The 19240-nt window shown below is 41.8% G+C and overlaps 1 protein-coding gene across 4 annotated transcripts in view; it reads right to left on the bottom strand.

Annotated features, from left to right (window-relative positions):
• The window catches only part of col15a1b (collagen, type XV, alpha 1b), a 55638-nt gene that overhangs the window by 16731 nt on the left and 19667 nt on the right, over window positions 1-19240 (bottom strand). For 3 of the 4 annotated variants that reach the window (XM_083929111.1, XM_083929110.1, XM_083929109.1), the window contains exons 3-20: window positions 13927-14114; window positions 13365-13574; window positions 12909-13061; window positions 8353-8427; window positions 7897-7995; window positions 5669-5786; window positions 5413-5453; window positions 5105-5278; window positions 4951-4977; window positions 4818-4880; window positions 4634-4711; window positions 4427-4489; window positions 4203-4352; window positions 1044-1097; window positions 777-812; window positions 517-654; window positions 267-326; window positions 81-116 (exon numbers count right to left, since the gene is read on the bottom strand). In XM_083929111.1, coding sequence (XP_083785237.1) covers window positions 81-116; window positions 267-326; window positions 517-654; window positions 777-812; window positions 1044-1097; window positions 4203-4352; window positions 4427-4489; window positions 4634-4711; window positions 4818-4880; window positions 4951-4977; window positions 5105-5278; window positions 5413-5453; window positions 5669-5786; window positions 7897-7995; window positions 8353-8427; window positions 12909-13061; window positions 13365-13574; window positions 13927-14114 — 1763 coding nt within the window. The remainder of the gene's footprint in view (window positions 1-80; window positions 117-266; window positions 327-516; window positions 655-776; window positions 813-1043; window positions 1098-4202; window positions 4353-4426; window positions 4490-4633; window positions 4712-4817; window positions 4881-4950; window positions 4978-5104; window positions 5279-5412; window positions 5454-5668; window positions 5787-7896; window positions 7996-8352; window positions 8428-12908; window positions 13062-13364; window positions 13575-13926; window positions 14115-19240) is intronic. The other variant, XM_083929112.1, reaches the window with a different exon arrangement.

Raw genomic sequence — 19240 nt, 5'->3', positions numbered from 1 at the left:
GCAATAAAAAGCGTATGACAACTAGATTACCAGCTACATTATGCAAACATGCATTTCATGGTTTTTCATGAATCGATTACCTTAGGTCCCTGTGGACCAGGTAAGCCAGGGGGACCCTGTAAAATAACAGAAAACACTTGAAATAATATATACAGTCTTCAGGAAAACACACGCACGCACGCACGCACAAACACACACACACACACACACACACACACACACACACACACACACACACACACACACACACAAACACACACACACACCTGTGGTCCTCTGACTCCAGCTCCAATGAGCATGTCGCTCTTCCCAGATCCCTCCATGTCCTGAAAAAAAAATACGGTCTGATGTTACACATTGAACTGTCATCCCTTTCTCTAATCTGCTCTACATGAACTTGTTATCTCTTTCTTGGTTTATTAATCATGAAAGTAATTCATTATAATGGAAGTTTGTCTGTATGGGTTAGTCAACAACAGTGATATGTGTGAATCTTTGGTATGAAAATTGGGTCACCTCGACAAAGAATTTGGTTCCTGAGGGCCCAGGAGGGCCAGGGGGTCCTGGGGGACCCGATGGGCCTCTCTTCCCCTGTGGACCACTTGGACCTGGTTGTCCCGAGGACCCAGCTGTACCCACAGACCCACATTCACCCTGCAGAAATAAAGAGAAAAAGCTGACTGGTTAACACCGATTTGTCCTTCTTCTTCCCTAACAACCAGAAATGGGTTATTGATTGTTGAGTACCATATTACTAAAGTAGTACGTAATATTACCTTTGGTCCAGGTGGCCCAGGTAACCCTTGACCACCCTAAGAATGTAAAGAAGGAAGAAAGAAAGACGTATTACTTCTTCAGCAACATATTTTACACCATTCAAACTTCTCAATGCAAAATTGACCTTGGACTGCTTTTATAAATGCTTCAATGTCATTTCCATGTCTTCAAATGTGGTAAAATTGTGGAAAATGCCTTCTGAACTTAACCACAACAAGCAAAACCAGAAAAAAAACCCAGGACACAATTCATCTTAAGGAGGGTACCTTCTCTCCCACAGCTCCTGGTAAACCTGGAGCCCCGTCTTTTCCTGCTGAACCCTGGACATACAAACAAAGACAGACACAAGCATGAGTAAACAATTTTTAAAAAAGTGATAAGTAAAAGAAAATATGTTAATATAGAAAAAAAAGAGCAATTTAATGCTAAGCTGTTTGTTGACCCTTAAGCCATTTCAACAGGGACCAACAGCAAATCTGAAGGTGACAGTCTGTCAGTGTAAAGAAATACTGAGTCAGTTTCCTAAAGTGATAAGAACATCCATGCCAACATTTGTCTGATTCACCAAAAGATCATTAACATCGATACATCATGCTCACGCTTTGGAGAAGACAATGTTGAGTAAGTGTTGGCAAGGATGAAGATGTTGTTTGTTTTCTCATCACTTAACAGGAAGTTATTAAAAATGCAATGTATTCCTTTAACTAAGCAGTATCAAACCGAATTACAGCCTTGCTTTCTGTACAGCATCTTGTACAAACTGCAACATAGCGTACCAGAAGCTTAATGCTTCAGTAAAACATTGAATTCCAAGGCACACTGATTTTATGAAATTCTGTACTTATACCCATCTACTACTGGGGGCTAAGGGTGGGGATATTAGTCGATCTGCCTGTTGATGCTTTAAGCCTGGGGTCAGCAACCTTTGGCACGGGTGCCACCATTGGTACAAGGTAGCTTAACCAATGGCACAGTATAACATGTGCCATTGGTTAAGCTACACTATAAGTATGAAAGAAATTTTGGGGGAAATGATGTTGTGCTTCTTATGCGCATGCCAAATGACCTCTTTCACAGCCATTGGTTGGTGCACTGCATGTTATTCACAGTAGTTTGACTGGCTTTTTCCTCGTGAAGCTTCATGAAGCATTTTCTTGATTTTATGAAGACAGTACTCTTGGTTTCAAGAAAAAGGCTCAAACACTGACGATTTGTCGTGCTTTCAACCCTTTGATGACCAGTGAGTGCCATCTAGTGGGCTCAGAAAAAATACTTCATATAGCTTCATGAAGCTTTATTTGGACATCACTACTTTTTCCCCATCCACATCCACAAAGACATGTCCAACTCTGCCTCTGATTGGCTAGTACTCATTGTTGGGCTTGGGTGACGTTGATATGGCACACTGATTTAGAAGAAACTGTAAAAATGGCACTTCATATCAAAAGGTTGTCATCCCCTGCTCTAGAATAACAAAATTGTCTTCAGCGTATGTATGTTGCTTAATCCAACACTATTGTTCGGTGAGGCGTAGGGGCCTTGCACTCTTGTTATTTCATAACTTGAAAACGCAGAAGCTGTTCCAGGATTATTTTGTAAAAATAAAGTATCCATTAGTAATAAAGTTTGACTGATAAATGCACTAACTAATCAGTGTAACTTGGTATTTGCATTGACTGAGAACAGCCAACATACAGAAGTATACAAAAAGAAAATACAACAGATGAGTGAAAAGGCAGATTTGTTCCTTTTCCATGTTGTATGGGGAAAAAAGCAAAATAGCACTGAAGCTGAGGTTGTACAGCAGGTAAGTTCAGTTCATTCACTGTGAAAAGTGAAACGTAATGCTGAAATGTTTCACTTGGCAATGACAACATTAGCACGGAAAGCAAATGAACCGAAACTAATTGCAGGTCATAATGTGTGCAAACAGTAACACTGGCTGCCAAGGGGGATTATCAGGGCACAGAAAGCAGTGAGACAGAGAGACAGAGAGACAGAGAGACAGAGAGACAGACACACAGACACACACACAGACACACACACTGACTGACACACACACACACACACACACACACACACACACACACACACACACACACACACACACACACACACACACACACACACACACACACACACACACGCAGGCCACACGCAATCGAGAAAACATGGTTGGAGATAATGTACAGTCATTCGCCTGAGTATTGAGGCAGTGAGCTAAAGTTGGTCCTTATCATGGGTCTCACTGTTGTAACAAGATAAAAGCACAACTGATTGTCTAAGGTCAACATTTAAATAACTTAATAATACATAAGAATGCTTCTTCATTACTCAGGCGTTTGACTGTAATTCTGACTTTAATCGTTTGCTGGTTGAACCAAGCAAACCAGGAAAATATACCTCGCCTGAACCCCAGGCAGACTCAAAGTTAAGCCCAGAACCAGAGGCAAAGCCGGATTGGACAGAACTGAAGCCAGAACTTAAACCAGAGCCAAGGTCAAAGGACGACTCTGAGCTCAAACCTGAACCGTCAGACCCAGAACCACTAAACCAATCCTCAAACATCTGAAACAAGAAGTGGGGAGGAGGAGGTGGAAGGAGTGGAGCCGAAGAATCAGGAGGGGGCAGAATAAAGATTAGGTGAGGAGAAGGAATGGAGGGTGAGAATAATTAAGGAGGGGTGACAAAACAGAGGTAAAGGGAGGATAAAACACAGGCTGGTCATTGGCTGTGACACGTACAAATATTCATCACTGCAATATGATTTGAGGAGAAACAAACTAGGTAAATTTGAATTGGGAAGGGAAGATGGAGAAGAAGAAAGACAGAATACACAATGACAATAAAGACAGAAATACAGCAACACAGTGAGTAAAACATAAAGGGACAGACAATGAATTTGCATATAAATAATGTCACTGAAAAAAAAGACAAAACAAAGCATCCTTTTGGGCTCCATTCTTTTGGATTGGTCATCGACTTGAATGGACTTTACTATGAGAAGAGCTGGTACAGGGGCCAGTGGGTAAGTCTTTAAAACACTCTTTTAATAAACTCTGGGTTCACTAATTACGTTGTTGGTAGAACTCAGTTTTATAGATCTGTTGATTAGATCTAGTATTTAATCCAGTAATTAATTTGCCCATTGTCATTCTGACAATGTTGGATCAAGTATTCCGTGTTTTAAAACTGTGTACTTGAACTCTGATTGAGGAAATGTGTGCCTGTAGATCTTAAAAGCGGGCTCTACATACCCCTATGTGAAGAATTACTGTAATTCATAACAATAACTACAATAACAATACATTTAGACATGGCAAATTATTTACAATGAAAATAAACCCACAGATTTGCAGGTCTTACTTTTTTATTTGAAAACAAATATAACTGAAAGTTGAGTATCTTTAATCTGGGTAACTCACTGATATTCCAGGTTTGCCTGGGAGCCCTTCGTTGCCAGGGATACCAGGTGGTCCAGCATGCCCTGGAGAGAAGCCTTCAGCTGTGTCAGATGACGACAGACGTCCAGGAGGACCAGGAGGTCCTGGAGGCCCTGGTGGACCAGGATGACCCTAATGGAAAGAGAATTTGTATTATTTCCACTGAGCAGAGACGACTCCGTCCATCTCTGCAGCCTTTCTCTTACCCTGATGAGTTCAGTGTCACTGTCCAGGTCTTCAAACCCAGAACCCAGTGCATCTGCTCCATACTGTAACAAGGAAAAGACACAAACACACTGACCAAACATCTCATCCTTCACTCAGGGTGACCCGCCAATATCTTTACTACATGCTGATTTCTTCCCACGTGTGCCACGATAAGACAGAGTGAAGGCATAAACTGTGATACACACCGGTACACTGCGTGATCTGGGGGGTCCAGGAGGCCCAGGGAGGCCGGGAGGGCCCGGTACACCAACTCCTGGGTCTCCCTGTACAGAGGGAATGTAAGAGGAAGAGGAAAGGATGAAACAATTTACAGTATATTTGGTGACATACAGTCAAAGTGATTGCAACTTGTTTGCTTAAGCCATATACCTTATCTCCTTTAGTTCCAGCTTCTCCAGCCAAACCTGGAAATCCCTGAGATCCTCTCTGACCCTGGGTGTAAAGCACAGTTAAGTTATTACATGTCATATAAAGCATAGCGAAGAAGAGATGAATAACTTACTGGATCCCCTTTATGACCTCTGTCTCCCTGTGAAGAGAGAGAAGGATTAAGGATCAGGACGAAATCCTATGAAATCAGAGGTTTATAAACTGATAGCAACACAAACACAAACACAAACACACACACACAAAAACACTATCGCGTTGGCTCACACCTTCTGTCCATCTCGGCCTGACAGTCCTGGGGATCCAGGGGTGCCTGGTGGTCCTTGTGTCCCTCTTGTTCCAGGCTGAACCAGCCCAGGTAGAGGGGTGGGGCCCGGAGGACCAGGTGGGCCTCTCGGTCCAGGATCTCCACGTTCTCCTTTTAACCCATATCTGACACGACCCTGGAAATTCAAATTCAAAAGAACAAAGACTGTTAAAAAAAGGAAGAAAGAAAGAAAGAAAGGAAGAAAGAAAGAAAGAAAGAAAGAAAGAAAGAAAGTGAAAGACAGGTGAGAAAGCCCAAATCTGAACTTACATCTCCTGATCTCTCCTCTGGCTCCTCTGTCTGGTGTGGCCCTGTACACAGCATATGACATCATCAACAGGTCTGACCAATCAGATTCTTATGAAGTAAAACTGCCAATAACTGTAAGTTGCTACAGACACATGTACTGTAACAGTGCGGGCTGTCCTCATTCACTTTTCGTACATAAACCACAGCCAATAAACTGTTAGTAAAATACAACTTGTATACAAAAGTATGAATAACGTAAAGAAAGGTTACTTCTTACGTCTTCTCATTTCTTCATTGGCCTCTGTTGAGGTCTGATGGCCGGAGTACTCATCAAAGTCCACATCCGGAGCCTCAGTGGGCGGAGCTCTAACTGGAACACTGTCCTCCTCCTCCTCCTCAAAGAAGTCATGAAGATGAGCAGGTCAATAGGTCACCCATATTAAAATGATTCTTCCCTGCATGCAAACTCTCTGAACTGTTGTCTCACATAGTTAAGGAGCACATACTGTACACGTGTAACTGAGGATCTGAAAGAAAATATCAAACATGTATGACATTCTGTGGGTCAGACAAGAAAGCATCTGCCACGACTTTAATATCTAACTGTTATTTAGCCTCTCAAGGACTGTGTCGTTTGAAGCTTCAAAGTCAGTGTTGATTATGGGATGTTTGGGGTCAGAGTGACTTCCTGGTTGTGGGAGAATTACAGTTGGTAACGGAACAGAGGAAAAAACACTTGGAGGAGTGCTGTTTTAGGGGTCCTGATGATAAGAAGAGGGTGTGTGCATTATACACACCAGAGGACACACACACACACACACACACACACACACACACACACAAACACACACACACACACACACACACACACACACACACACACACACACACACACACACACACACACACACACACACACACACACACACACACACACACACACACACACACACACACACACACACACACACATACACACACACACACACACACACAATAACAGAATAAATACACCTTTTGCATAAGCAGAGGTGTCAAACTCATTTAAGTTCATGGGCGACATCCAGCCCAATTTAATCTTAAAGTGAAATTCCGGCATAAAATCATCTCAGGGTCTTTTTCAGCAAATACACTCATCAAATAAACCATGGAGAAGATTTTTTTCGTGGAACAACAACTATTAACGAAGAAATCCGGTAGAGTCGCCGAATGCGGCTAACAGTGATTAGCTCAGGGCAGTATGGTGAACGCATTCAAACATTTTTTTTAACCACTAATACTGCTCAAAATAACACCAAACCTCTGCAGCAGCATGAGAAGAGTCCCTACACAGAAAACAAAGCAGCAATGGGCTCCTTCCTTTGGGATTGACTTTGGTAATCGACTTGAATGGACTTTACTATGAGAGGAGCTGGTACAGGGGCCAGTTGGTAAGTCTTTCAAAACACTCTTTTAATAAACTCCGGGTTCACTAACTACTTTGTTGGTGCTTTGGTTAATGTGTAAGGACTCTTCTCATGCTACTGCAGAGATTTGGTGTTATTATGAGCAGTATTAGTGGTTCAAAAAGCCACTTCAAATCCTTCACCGTGCTGCCCCGAGCTAATCAGTGTTAGTCACATTACATTACATTACATTAATTACTGTTAGCGACTGTCCGGGATTTCTCTTTTAATAGTTATTACATGACATTTTTTTCTAAATGGCTTATTTAACGAGTGTATTTGCTGAAAACGACCCTGGGATGATTTTAAGCCGGAATTTCACTTAAAGTGGGTCAGATCAGTAAAACAATTCCAGCAAAATCCAAAATCAGGTTCTCGTCAGGCTGTTCGTACCGCTGTTAATCTCTCTACTACGACTAAAAACAGACTGCTCAAAAGTACTGCAAGGCTGCAAGTACTTGTGTTTCTCATCATGATGAGCTTTATAGGGGCACCAAATAATCCTTGAGCACTGTAAAATGCTTTGAACACACTGGCTTCCCATTGACCTCTGTGCAGAAATAGGAACTTTTAGGGTTTTTTTCTTTGAAAACTCGTCTGCATCACATTTCTGCTTTAAGACAAAGACATTGATTTGTACTGAGAGCTCCTGCATTGACAGCCTATGCTTGACTTTGTTGTGTCATGCAGCCTGTATGTAAGCATGTGGGAATAGCACATCCAGCATAAGGCCTGCTTCTCTTATTAGTACAGTGTGACCAAATTGGTCTGATCTGAGGGCTGTATGTTTGAAACCCCTCATTTAGAGCTTCTCAGTAAACAGAACTTGTTATCTTTTGTGTGTAGGCCTATCTAAAGGCATCTACAGAAACCATAACTTCTGTTACTTGCAGTTCAGACATACAGGACATTTTTTTTTGACTCACAGGGAGGTCCCAAACTTGTCAAAGATATGACATATGTCATATTAGTATGTTTCGATCTGATGTAAAGATGCAGCAGACAAAAACATGACTCCACCTGTCAGCACCTCTGACAGATTTCTTTCAGCCCTACCTACCTGTGCTGTTCCGTGTTTTCTCTTGTGTGTGTTCTTCATTACTTCCTCCTCTGTCTCTCTGTCATCCAGAGCATCATCTCCACTGGTGTATCCCGAGGCCTTTAACAAAAATTACATTACGTGTGGGTTTGACAATATTATGTCAAGCAATTATGCATGATCCCTCCTGAATATCCAGCTGCTTACTGAGGAGTTTAAAAAAAATCTGATTTATTATTAAGTACTAAGTACTTGCTAGGGCAGGAAAAAGGAAAAAGTTGACTCATTTGATCACGCAATTAGGAAAGAGGAGGACCCATCCCCACTAACTACAGTATGTATTTTTGTTCAGTGAAGTCCCTTGACCACTAGGGGGCACTGTTGATTCATATGTATGACATTTGTACAGAATTTTAAAGTATTATAAGAAGAAACTGTTTTTGTTCTAAATTGTGAGTTCCTTTGTGCAATTCTCACATAAGGATCATCGTCTTCACACTGCTCCTCAGCTGCTCTGGGATCATCTTTTATCACCAGCTGCTGAATGGATCCCTGGAGAGAGAGAGAGAGAGAGAGAGAGAGAGAGAGAGAGAGAGAGAGAGAGAGAGAGAGAGAGAGAGAGAGAGAGAGAGAGAGAGAGAGAGAGAGAGAGAGAGAGAGAGAGAGAGAGAGACAGAGACAGAGACAGAGACAGAGACAGAGAGAGAGAGAGAGGATTAGAGATTAACCCCCTTTGAAAAATGTAGCAACCATTCAAACACCTTAACTGGGTTATACAGGTATAATAACAACATAGCTAGAACAAGTTGGGTTAAAGCCTCCCAAAGTAAAGCATTCACGGAATTCTCGTATGTTTTTATCTCATCAGCTATTGCAAATGCTGTACAGTAATTTATATAAATATAACTAGTCTTATCTTACTTGTGGTAATGGTGGTAAATTAGTTCTTTGTTTGCATATAGATAGTGTGCGAGATGCAATCATTTACAGGCGCAGGGTTTTGTTTGTACAATGTTTAATGTGATCATTGCTGCAAGACATTGATTTTTGTTTACATGCACATGAGTATCCAGGTTTTGTTGGTTCCCTGGTCCATCATTTAGCATATGGATTATGAGTAAACTTGTGTTCAGGTATGTTGTGATTCCTCAACATGTCAGCCACCTATTTCTGACCACAGCTGAGATTGAACATAGTTGAATTTTCTGGTTCACTGGTCAGTCATACACAAAACTAAGTAAATATTTAGAAAAGAAAATGTCTGGGCTCGATATTTACTTTAAAGGTATTGTCATCATATTACGAAATCATTTCAGTAACTTTTTGTAAAAGATTCTGTGTGAATACTGTTGCCTTTTCATGTAACTTTTGAATTTTATTAGTACTGTTGTCTGAGAAAGTTTTGTCAAGAACATCTAGTCCCTGTCTGTCCTTCTATTTCCTCTCCACCCATTCATCCAATCTACTCCACACATGGCAGGTGTATTGCTGAGGACCCAAAGAAATGCAGTGTCATGTTTAGGCTCAATGTGTAGTGTATTGAGAGGGGACCTCTATAAAGGTGTCACCGCAAAAGGGCATCGCTCTCCGTCACACGCTTCAGTACATTCAGGAACAGTTGAAGAAAGAGAGACTGGAGAACGGGAGATCTAACATCAAGCATTAGTAATGTAACTTTCAGAAACACTTTGTTCCCGGAAATAGCCTGGTCCCAAATAGCTAGCTGATCGCAAATGACGTGTATACTCTAGCATTGCTAGGGGACACAGCTATGCTATGGCAGGAGTATCGATTTGGACCAAACGAATCACAGTGTGAAGTGTGAAGCTGGTTGAATTACGGTTCACAAGAAAGCTGCAAGCGGCGAAACTAGAAGCCGAGCATTCTGCTAAAGTTACATAAAAATATTTAATGTGGTGACACAGACATGCAAGTCTATCGTGCCAACCTGAAGCTTTTATTTCAATAAAATTCATCGCGGCTTGTGTTATTAGTAATTGTTAGTGTTGCAGTCTCTTTCTCCCTATAAACATAGAAGCAGCACAGACAGTACAGAGCACTTGCTGATATCACCATAGAGATGCGCACACACATGCACAACACTCAAACGCACAGCATGGTAGTAAGCAGTGCCTGTTTATCTAGCTCTAAGGGGACATGGAGAGAGATGTCAGTTCCAACATTTACAACACTCAAACACACGCTGATTAAAAAGGGCCCCATGCCATCACTGCTCTTCTCTGAAGCCAACACACACACACACACACACACAGTGACCCAGATATTTCAGACTGTATATGACTGCTGCTGAGCATGCACATATTCTGTCGTCATGCTTCAGATAACCCGTTCAGAAAGTCAGGCTACGCTGAACAAAGCAGAATTAAGTGGGAATGGTGTCCGCTCACCATGGCAACAAGTGACTAGCAGCACGTATTCATCTTTTGTGAGCGCTGAATGAGTTGGAAATGGACTGACAGTAATAATGTCAGTGAGAAGAGAGTTGTAGTTGCTGAGTCTTTAGGTTCTTCTCAAACAACCCCCTACACCCTCTCCCTACCCACTTCCGCTCCGTTTGTGAGTTCGATTTGAGCACCACACTAGATGCCCTCTTAAACCAATGAGTTATAAAACCCTCCAACAGCATGTCTACATTGATGCTGACTTACTGTCCACGTGCAACCCCTGTTTGTCAGGGAATACGCTCCGTACAAAACATTTATTTGTAACTGGATTGGATGGTTTATTGAACGGCCCAGGGGCCTATAAGGTCAAGGGCCTATAAAGTCAGGGGCAAAAACACAAAAAAATGATCACAAAGAGATGCTAAATGATCGCAAGTACACACAAAAGGGAAGAGACAAAAAAGGACTATAAGAAGAAAAACCACCACGAAGAGATGCTAAATGACTGAGAACAGACACAAAACGACCACATAGAGACAATAAATGACGACAAAGACGATTAAAATAGACGAAAATGATTAAATGATTAAAAATAGACGACATAGAATCATAAAATGACTAAGAATAGATGCAAAACAATCACAAGACAATGACCACAAAGACAAACAATATAACGTCAAAACGACTAAAAGGCAACTCTTTGAATTTGGGTGTCTTGTTCGTACGTAGACAGAGAGGGGGGTCTCTTATATGTCTGTGCCCAGGCGCCTATTGGCTCATGAGCCGTCCATGCTCATAACACGTAACACAACATTAACAACTTAAAGGTTATATTGTATTTAGGATCAAATATAATCTTCTGCTAGTTTAGAAAAACGGTCGATGTGTTCACTTGATTGTAAAGTGCTTTATATTTACAGTTGTCATTAAGGATGCTGATATGAAACCAAAGTTACGTTACAGTTCCCGTTTCTGCTCGAGATCGGGAAGATTGTCCAGAAGCTTACCACTGCATTTATACCCTACAGATTAATGGAGGATTCTGTGAGAAGTCTCACAGAGTAGGGAGGGTCTGGTTTGAGAAAGGCCCTTAAAGTCTTTAATCTCTATTAACTGGGAGACTCTGGGAGATCACACGTCTGTCTTACCTTACTAGAATATTGCTTCAAGTTCAACCTTACTGTATCATCATACTTGACATGGAAGCAGACTCAAAGGCCTGAGACGAGCCCTTGATCTGACCACAACTAAGCCTTGTTAACATCTCTGACTTCCTCATCTGCCATCGACGTACTCCCCCGTCTTCTCCTCCCAAAATATCTCAACCCCTCTCCCATCCTTCTTTACCACCTCTGCCTTTTCACTTCCTCTCTCTCTCTCTCTCTGATCTTTAAAGGTTTATCAAATAAAACATGCAACAGAGTCAGCTCAGGAAGTAGTCCCAGAGGTGGTCATGACATTTTGACCCTGTGTAGACCTGACTCTGACCCTTGCTGTGTTGGAAGCGTCATCAGTGGTATAACAGGGCTCCTTTTATATCCGCATTGGCCAGTCGAGGCACTGAAGGTATCATCATCATGATTATTATTGTTATTATTATGATGATGAAGCACTTCCTATAGACTGCTGATTATTCCGGCTTTCAGCTACCGGACTCAATTGATTGTCCGTTTATTTATAAACTTTTTTCAACTACAGCTGGGTATCAGTACTCCGACCGAAATAACCCAGTGAAGTCAAGCGCATTTGAACGCTTACAAAGTTAATTTGGTTAAAAAAAAAAGAATTTGAATGGAGCACGAGTGAATGTTTCTATTCACCTGACAGTATAGAATCAAGTTGAAAGGTATAAAATGAAGTATTGGCATCTGTATCACTTTTAGGGCACTGGTATTGGTATTGCTTTTGTAATTCTTTTAACAACTTTTCTTTTTTTTGTTAGATTCAAATGTATTTATTTTAAACAGGGACAGTGCATATTGTACAAAGAGGAAAATATGTAACACCTTCACCGAGTTGGCCTTTGATTACATCATTACCACAAAATATAGGCTGTATATGTTACGTCTTTCTGCTTACTGAGATAACAAAAGTAATGGCCACTTCTGATTTCTGTGCATTTACTTTACTAGTCTGGCATTTCAGTATTTTCAGCACTACATTCAAAATACGTAATGGTGAAAACATTCACATGCAGCTTATTTGGCAGCTTTCATTTTATCATTTTCTTCTTCTTTTCGTTGATGCCTGCTGCACACACACAAAATACTCACAGAAAAGCTGAATGGTCAGTACTTTGTGCAAGTCTTTAGTCAAACATAAATTGTTTGAATAAATTGAATGCTGGTAAGTGTCCAGATGAATCAGACTGAGAGCAGACGACATTTCAGATCTTTAACATGGTAATGAGAGGCCAGAACACACAAGCGTACACCTCCACACATGCACACACATACACACGCACACAAATGTAATCATGAGGCCAACTGCACAGAAAAACTGCACACTGATATTGACACAGACAGCCGGTCTCATTCTTTCTCGTTCTTTTTGCCCTTTTTGCAGAGAAAAACTTCTGTCCCTCTAAAAGACACCCACCAACTACATTTTGAGGATTTCTTGACTTACCACAAAGTTGTCAAGCCCCGTGCTTCCTGCATTCGCTACGAAAACGCCTGAATTGTGCGAGAAGTTGAGTTTTTCTGGCCTCCGATGGAAAGTAGTCCTCTCGGCCTCACCACAGTCCATGTAGAGACGCACCTCGTCATGCTCCACCACCACCTATAGACAGATCAAATGGACCATTTAATGTAGTGCTTGGTCATGGAATTGTATAATTGTTGTTGTAAAATGGCTTTTTGTATGGTATTGTGTTTGTATTTCAATTGACACTCAAATGTCAAATACTTATAGCTATTCAACTCTAAATAAAATAACACAATACAAAGAATATAAATACATCATTGCAAACATTGTAGCTGAGGTGGAGCGTAAACCTCTTTAATAAAAGATGTGCATCAGCTGTATTTATCTCTCTGATGCTATATAATTTGCCATACAACACATGCAGCATGTGATGCTCACCGTGAATCGTGCCCACTGGTCGGTCATATCGGGTACACTAAAGGAAGCAGCTTTGTGGCTGTGGGAAGCTTGCTCTCCGTCGGTGTAGTACAGTAAGATGCTCTGGAGGCCCCCGCGCACTGGAGTGAGGGCCAAACCCAGCTCCACCACCTTCTGCTGGGAATCTGTGATGGCAAATAGCACGCCTCCTCTCTGAGAGGCTGGACGCACCTGGAGTAAGGGCAAGGTAGAAGACATCAGAGGTCACTAAAGCTTATTGCTTTGGCATCTTGCTCCCATTTTATAAATATTACAGTCATACCATGAGACATATACAGTAAATACAGTAATGTACAATGCTGAGAGCCACAGATGCTCCGGTGAAATCGGACCAGTGTCATAGAATACATTTACAGATCTAAAGCATTAATAATCTTTTTTGATCATGCAAGTTAAGGAAAGAAAAAAGAAGAGATATTTTATCATACGCCCTATGCCTGCATGCAATGTATGTGGTGTTGATAGTGTTAAACAATATAAACGGTGATTAAAAGGGTTGGAGGGTTCGTATCTCTAGCATTACCGTGACAATGATGGCAAAGTCTCTGTAGAATGATCCTGGCACAAAGGTCTTGGTGTGCCGGCCGATGTTGGCTTCGGGCCCGAAGTTGTAGGCTGGAAAGCCCTCATAGCCAGGAGTGAAGGAGACGGAGGGAGGGAGGGGGACGCCAATTAACTCTGTCAGGTCCAGATGAGCTCCCGAGCCCCGATCTGACAAAGACAATGTAAAAATGTGTAAATGGAAACAAAGGAGGAGTAACAGGTGGAAACTTATTTTCCTTGACAGTGGGATCACTTGACTGAAACATCCACCTCGAAGTGAATCTTACTAACGAGATGCACAGAAGCTGTTCTGGCTTCTGGAGCCTGGTTCAAACGGGCCTTCTGCGTGTTGCTGGTTCACACGACACATTAGAGATACCAGAATCATCTTGACATGGCTTTAATTTGACTTGATTTGATCCAGACTCTGCCCCCACGCCTCGCTGCTCTGCCTTGCACGGACATAATCCTCCAAAACAGAAATGCACACACAATGGCTGGCAATTAGTGTGTATGTGAAAAGATGGCTTCACATTCCACATTGATTCCCCTCACTAAGGAGTCCGGCTCCTGTGGCGACTAACTCTCACCTCAGCATTCCTCCAGGATCACCCCTGCTACCTATATCTCTGTCATGCACATACAGTACATACCTTATCTTGGAACAAACTACAGGATCATTTCAAACTGGAATCCCTCATCAACACGGACCATTTCAAAAGCAGGATTAAGGACTTTTTGAATCAATTTGCACATGTACTGTTTCTGAGCACTTATCTGTTTATTTACATTATTTCATATTATTTAGTTGTGTGTTGTTTTTGTTTTTAAATGTGAAACTTGTACGTTGTATGCTGCTGTCTTGGCCAGGACTGCCTTGGAAAAGAGATTCTAAATCTCAATGGGAATATCCTGGTTAAATAGAGGTTGATGCAAATACCAAAATACACACACAAATGTATTTGCATACATTGCGTACACATCAAACATGCATCTCACCCACATGAACACACACAAACCGGAGTGGACCGGCCAACATCTGGGGGTCTCTAATTCATAAACCTGACCAACTGGAAACGTACCTGATTAGAGGGTTTAAGGAGTGTGTGTGTTCATGTGTGTGTGTGTTTGTTTGCGTTCCCATGCACTACTCACACCACTGCAAGTGAAGCTCTGCGCATTCAAGATGTGCAAAGAAAATAAACACACAAACACAGTAAAGCCCTGACTCCTCCAGTCCAGATGTGGCGTCATTAGTGCCCTGGAATGACTGAGAAGACCAGACCGCTTTGGAAGAGCTCATGCGACGGACAGAGGTTTAACTTTCTTTCACTCCTTTACTGTGAGACACACAGTAATGGAATCTGAGTCTGACTTGGCAGCAGTCAGACCCGGCTGCAGAAAAACATTTAAGGGAGGGCATTACATTTTTTCAGGGGGGCAAACTTTATCAACCTACAATTTTTAACCAAAAAATTGCTTCATGCTGAAAAATGGCTCTGTGACCACTCCTACAGTGGGGAGAAATAATAACTCATACTAAAAAGGAGCAGTTTGTCCCAAAATGTAAAAAACAAAAAAACGAGCGTAGTGCTGTGTCCATTTATTCAACTCTCTGTCTTTGTCTCTCTCTGTCCATCTGTTCATCTTTTCTCTCTCCTTTTCTTCCTCCCCAACCGGTCAAGACAGATGTCCATCCTCCACAGAGCTGGGTCTGTCTGACGTTCCTGTCTGTTATAGGGAAGGTTTTCATTGCCACCGTACTCTACGGGGGAATTGTTGGGTCTTTGTTTATCATAAATAAGTCATAGAGTGTGGTCTTTACCTAGTTTGTAAAGTGTCCGGAGATAACTTTTGTTATGATTTGGCACTATAAATTAAATTGAACTCAAGCATGTATTCAAGAAGACCAGCAACAAGGGTTGTGTCATGCAGACAGCACCATACAGCTTCACTTCTACTGGAAAATGAAGCACTGGTGTCAACCTGAACACTGAAGGAAACATTCATACTGGGAGAGTTAGCTACAGCAGCTAGGGAGCACAAGGAGCAGAACCAAGCAGTGTAACTCATCTGCCTACTAGTAGCCTGTCTGTGTGTGTGTGTGTGTGTGTGTGTGTGTGTGTGTGTGTGTGTGTGTGTGAGGGGGGGAGAGACACACAGAAAGGTTTAACCACTTATAGTAGAGTGGCACGTTTCTCCCATGCAGAGTGCTTATCTGTGAAAGGTGTAAAACTGTGGAAATCCCAGGAGGACGAATTATAGCTTGATGCACGTATTGTATAAACTCTTCTATAGGTTTAGTATTTAATTTGGTGATAACTGTGCGAGGGTGGGGGAAATAAGGGGAGGTCATCACATGTTTGTTATGTTGAAATGGGGCAGACAAATATAAGAATGATCTGCTCTTTTCCATTCATGTAAATGTTTAAATGTGTGTAAATGTAATTGTGAGTTGAATTTATCATTGTGTGTACAATGTAATGAACAGGCATTTTCATGAAAGGAAAAAATAAATACAAATACACTGCTTGGTGCTGCTCCATGTGCTCCCTAGCTGCTGTAGCTAGCTCTCCTAGCCGCTGTAGCTAGCTCTCCTAGCATGAATGTTTACTCCAGCGTCACTGTTGACTTCAGTGGTCATGTTTCCAGCAAAAGTGAATGGCGCTGCTTCCTGCTCGCCTCGTCACTGCTTGTCCGCGTGTTTTTAATGGAAAAAAATGATGGACATCCATCTCGAACACCACAGCTAACTAGCGACAATGTACCGCGACCATGAACGTCAAGTACTCAGTGACCCGCCCCCACCACCTGTAATGGCCAGCAGGTCGCCTTCGTTTGTTGGATGGATTGGTTGAATTGTATGATCGACAAACCGAGATAGGAATAATAGAGCGTTGGCCACTCCGATGTAAAAAACATGCCCGGCCCATGCCCGGCCCATGCCCGGCCCATGCCCGGCCCATGCCCGGCCCATGCCCGGCCCATGCCCGGCCCATGCCCGGCCCATGCCCGGCCCATGCCACCTGGACTGGCAGCAGTGACCTGGTGGTGATTACCAGTCATGACTTGGACAGCAGCCAAGATATAGATAGATAGACCAGATATAGAAAAACCACGTTCAAATAAGAGTTCTCAAGGATAAAAAAAAGAAAAGAAAAACGGGGTCAAATATAGATTTCTGTAAAAGGGCAGAACTAAATGTTTGAGGACAATATGCTCGTCTTGTTTTACTTCTTTATCAACATGAGGAAGGGGAAAGTTCCCACGCTGAATGATTAAACTAGAGGAATGTCGTACAACGCCTTCATTTGATAATTTGATTTTACAACAGAAAATCAATGACACAGACCAGAGATAAGACCATAGCCAAGATAAAGAGTGTGCCTTTCCATCTACTTTTTAATACTTTTAACTATCTTAGTAATATATATATATATATATATGTATATGTATATATATATATAAATAAATAAATTGAACTTTAACCAAAGTTACCTGTGGCTCCTTCACCCAACTAACGTTAGCTTGAATGGGATTAGCCATTTTGTAAATTGAAAATCTCGTATAAAACGTGTTAATATCTTCTTCTGAAATGTAACCCTAACTTGTGGCAGGTTCAATAATTATCATAATGTTGGTGCAATAAAGTTACTTTTCACTGCTAGTTTTGAAACACACACACACACACACACACACACACACACACACACACACACACACACACACACACACACACACACACACACGCCTATACAAATTAGCAACAATGTCAGGAAGGTCCGTGGTCAACTCCCATTCTAATGACATCATGTGTTATGGATTTACGACAGAGTATGGGCTACCTTGGCATAATTTACATGAAAGAAAATACAAACAATATATTTCTGATGATTTATTTCTAATGATTTATTAAACTGATTCAACATTCCTTTGAACAGGTGCAACGGGTGGTCAGTCAGGCTTCAAACAGTAGGCCGTATCAGTCACTAAGTCTGCCAGTCATCTGATCCCTCAGTCACTCTGCGTCACATTTTTCCTCTCTCACTCCCTCCTCCTGAACCTAATCCTCATCATGTTGGCCACATGGATGCTTGACCAGCTTGGGGAGACTTATAAAACCAATATTAACAACCCCCCTAGCGCTGCCACGTATAACCTTTTTAAACCCACCTTGAACCCTGCTGCGCCGCACAAAAGCTTCCTGCTGCTCGGCCCGCTCTCTCTAGATTTCTCAGACTCTAAAAGATTCAACGCAGAGTACAACTGTGTAACAGACCGGCACCATAAAATAACAACTGGGGCTTCTGTTCTGAATTCTTAGATACACTGTGGCTTCATAAAACATTTCATTTCCACATATGGTCGATCAATTTTACTTAAAAAAAAGAGGGTGATAGAGAATAATAGCTCTGTCTTCTTACATAGTTTCTATTAAATTAATTAAATTTTACAGATATTCAACAGTGACAGTGGCTCTGTGTGTTTTAGGGCATTCAAATTCAACTAGAGTATTGCTCCCATCCATGGATACTTGTAGTTTGTGACAAACGTGTCTTTCTTAAAAGGTGCACTATTATCAATCAATTATCAATTATCAATATTTTCATATTAACAATGGATTAATTCACCATATGTACTGTAAAAGAGGTTGCTTGTTCTGACAGAGATGTATCACCTGACTCATCTGACTCTTTAGCTCATTGTTTTAAAGACCTTCAGCTTTTCTGTTTTAGTTCTCTCTCATCATCTTATCTAAGAGCTGATATGTGCTATAATTCCCTAAGAGGTAAAAGAAAAAAAAGAACAGTGAACATTGGATTTACATGTGTCAGTTGGACGCAAACACAAAAACAAACACGTTGCACTGAGTAGAGCGCAAATTGCCCCCAGGTGCGTCTTCCTCCACCTTCCCAAGAAGAGTTGAATCTCACTCAGTTGTGGACCCCGGCTCTGTTAAAGCCAAACATGAACAACTGCTGAATATGGACTAGCTGCCTGCTCTCACTTCCCGCCTGCTCCAGTTCAAAATGAGACCAACATTTTCTATGGATGTCAGTTTTTGAATCAAGCCAAAATGTGTCCTGCAACAGGCAAGGTAAGCCTTGTTTTTAGCTGAGTCAGCGTGGCGGACCGTCACCTTTTTTAATCCACATCAGCATCATCAAATCAAAACGCCTTCTGCCGCTGTAGCAGTTGTTAAACACCTGATGAGTATGTGGAGTCAATAAAACAGTTTTTATCCACGGGTTGTGAACAGCCACAACCACGAGAGGTCCATGGGCATACAGTCA

This window comes from Echiichthys vipera (assembly GCF_963691815.1).
Source record: "Echiichthys vipera genome assembly, chromosome: 15".
Taxonomy (NCBI): domain Eukaryota; kingdom Metazoa; phylum Chordata; class Actinopteri; order Perciformes; family Trachinidae; genus Echiichthys; species Echiichthys vipera.
This window is presented reverse-complemented; position numbering and strand designations above follow the sequence as displayed.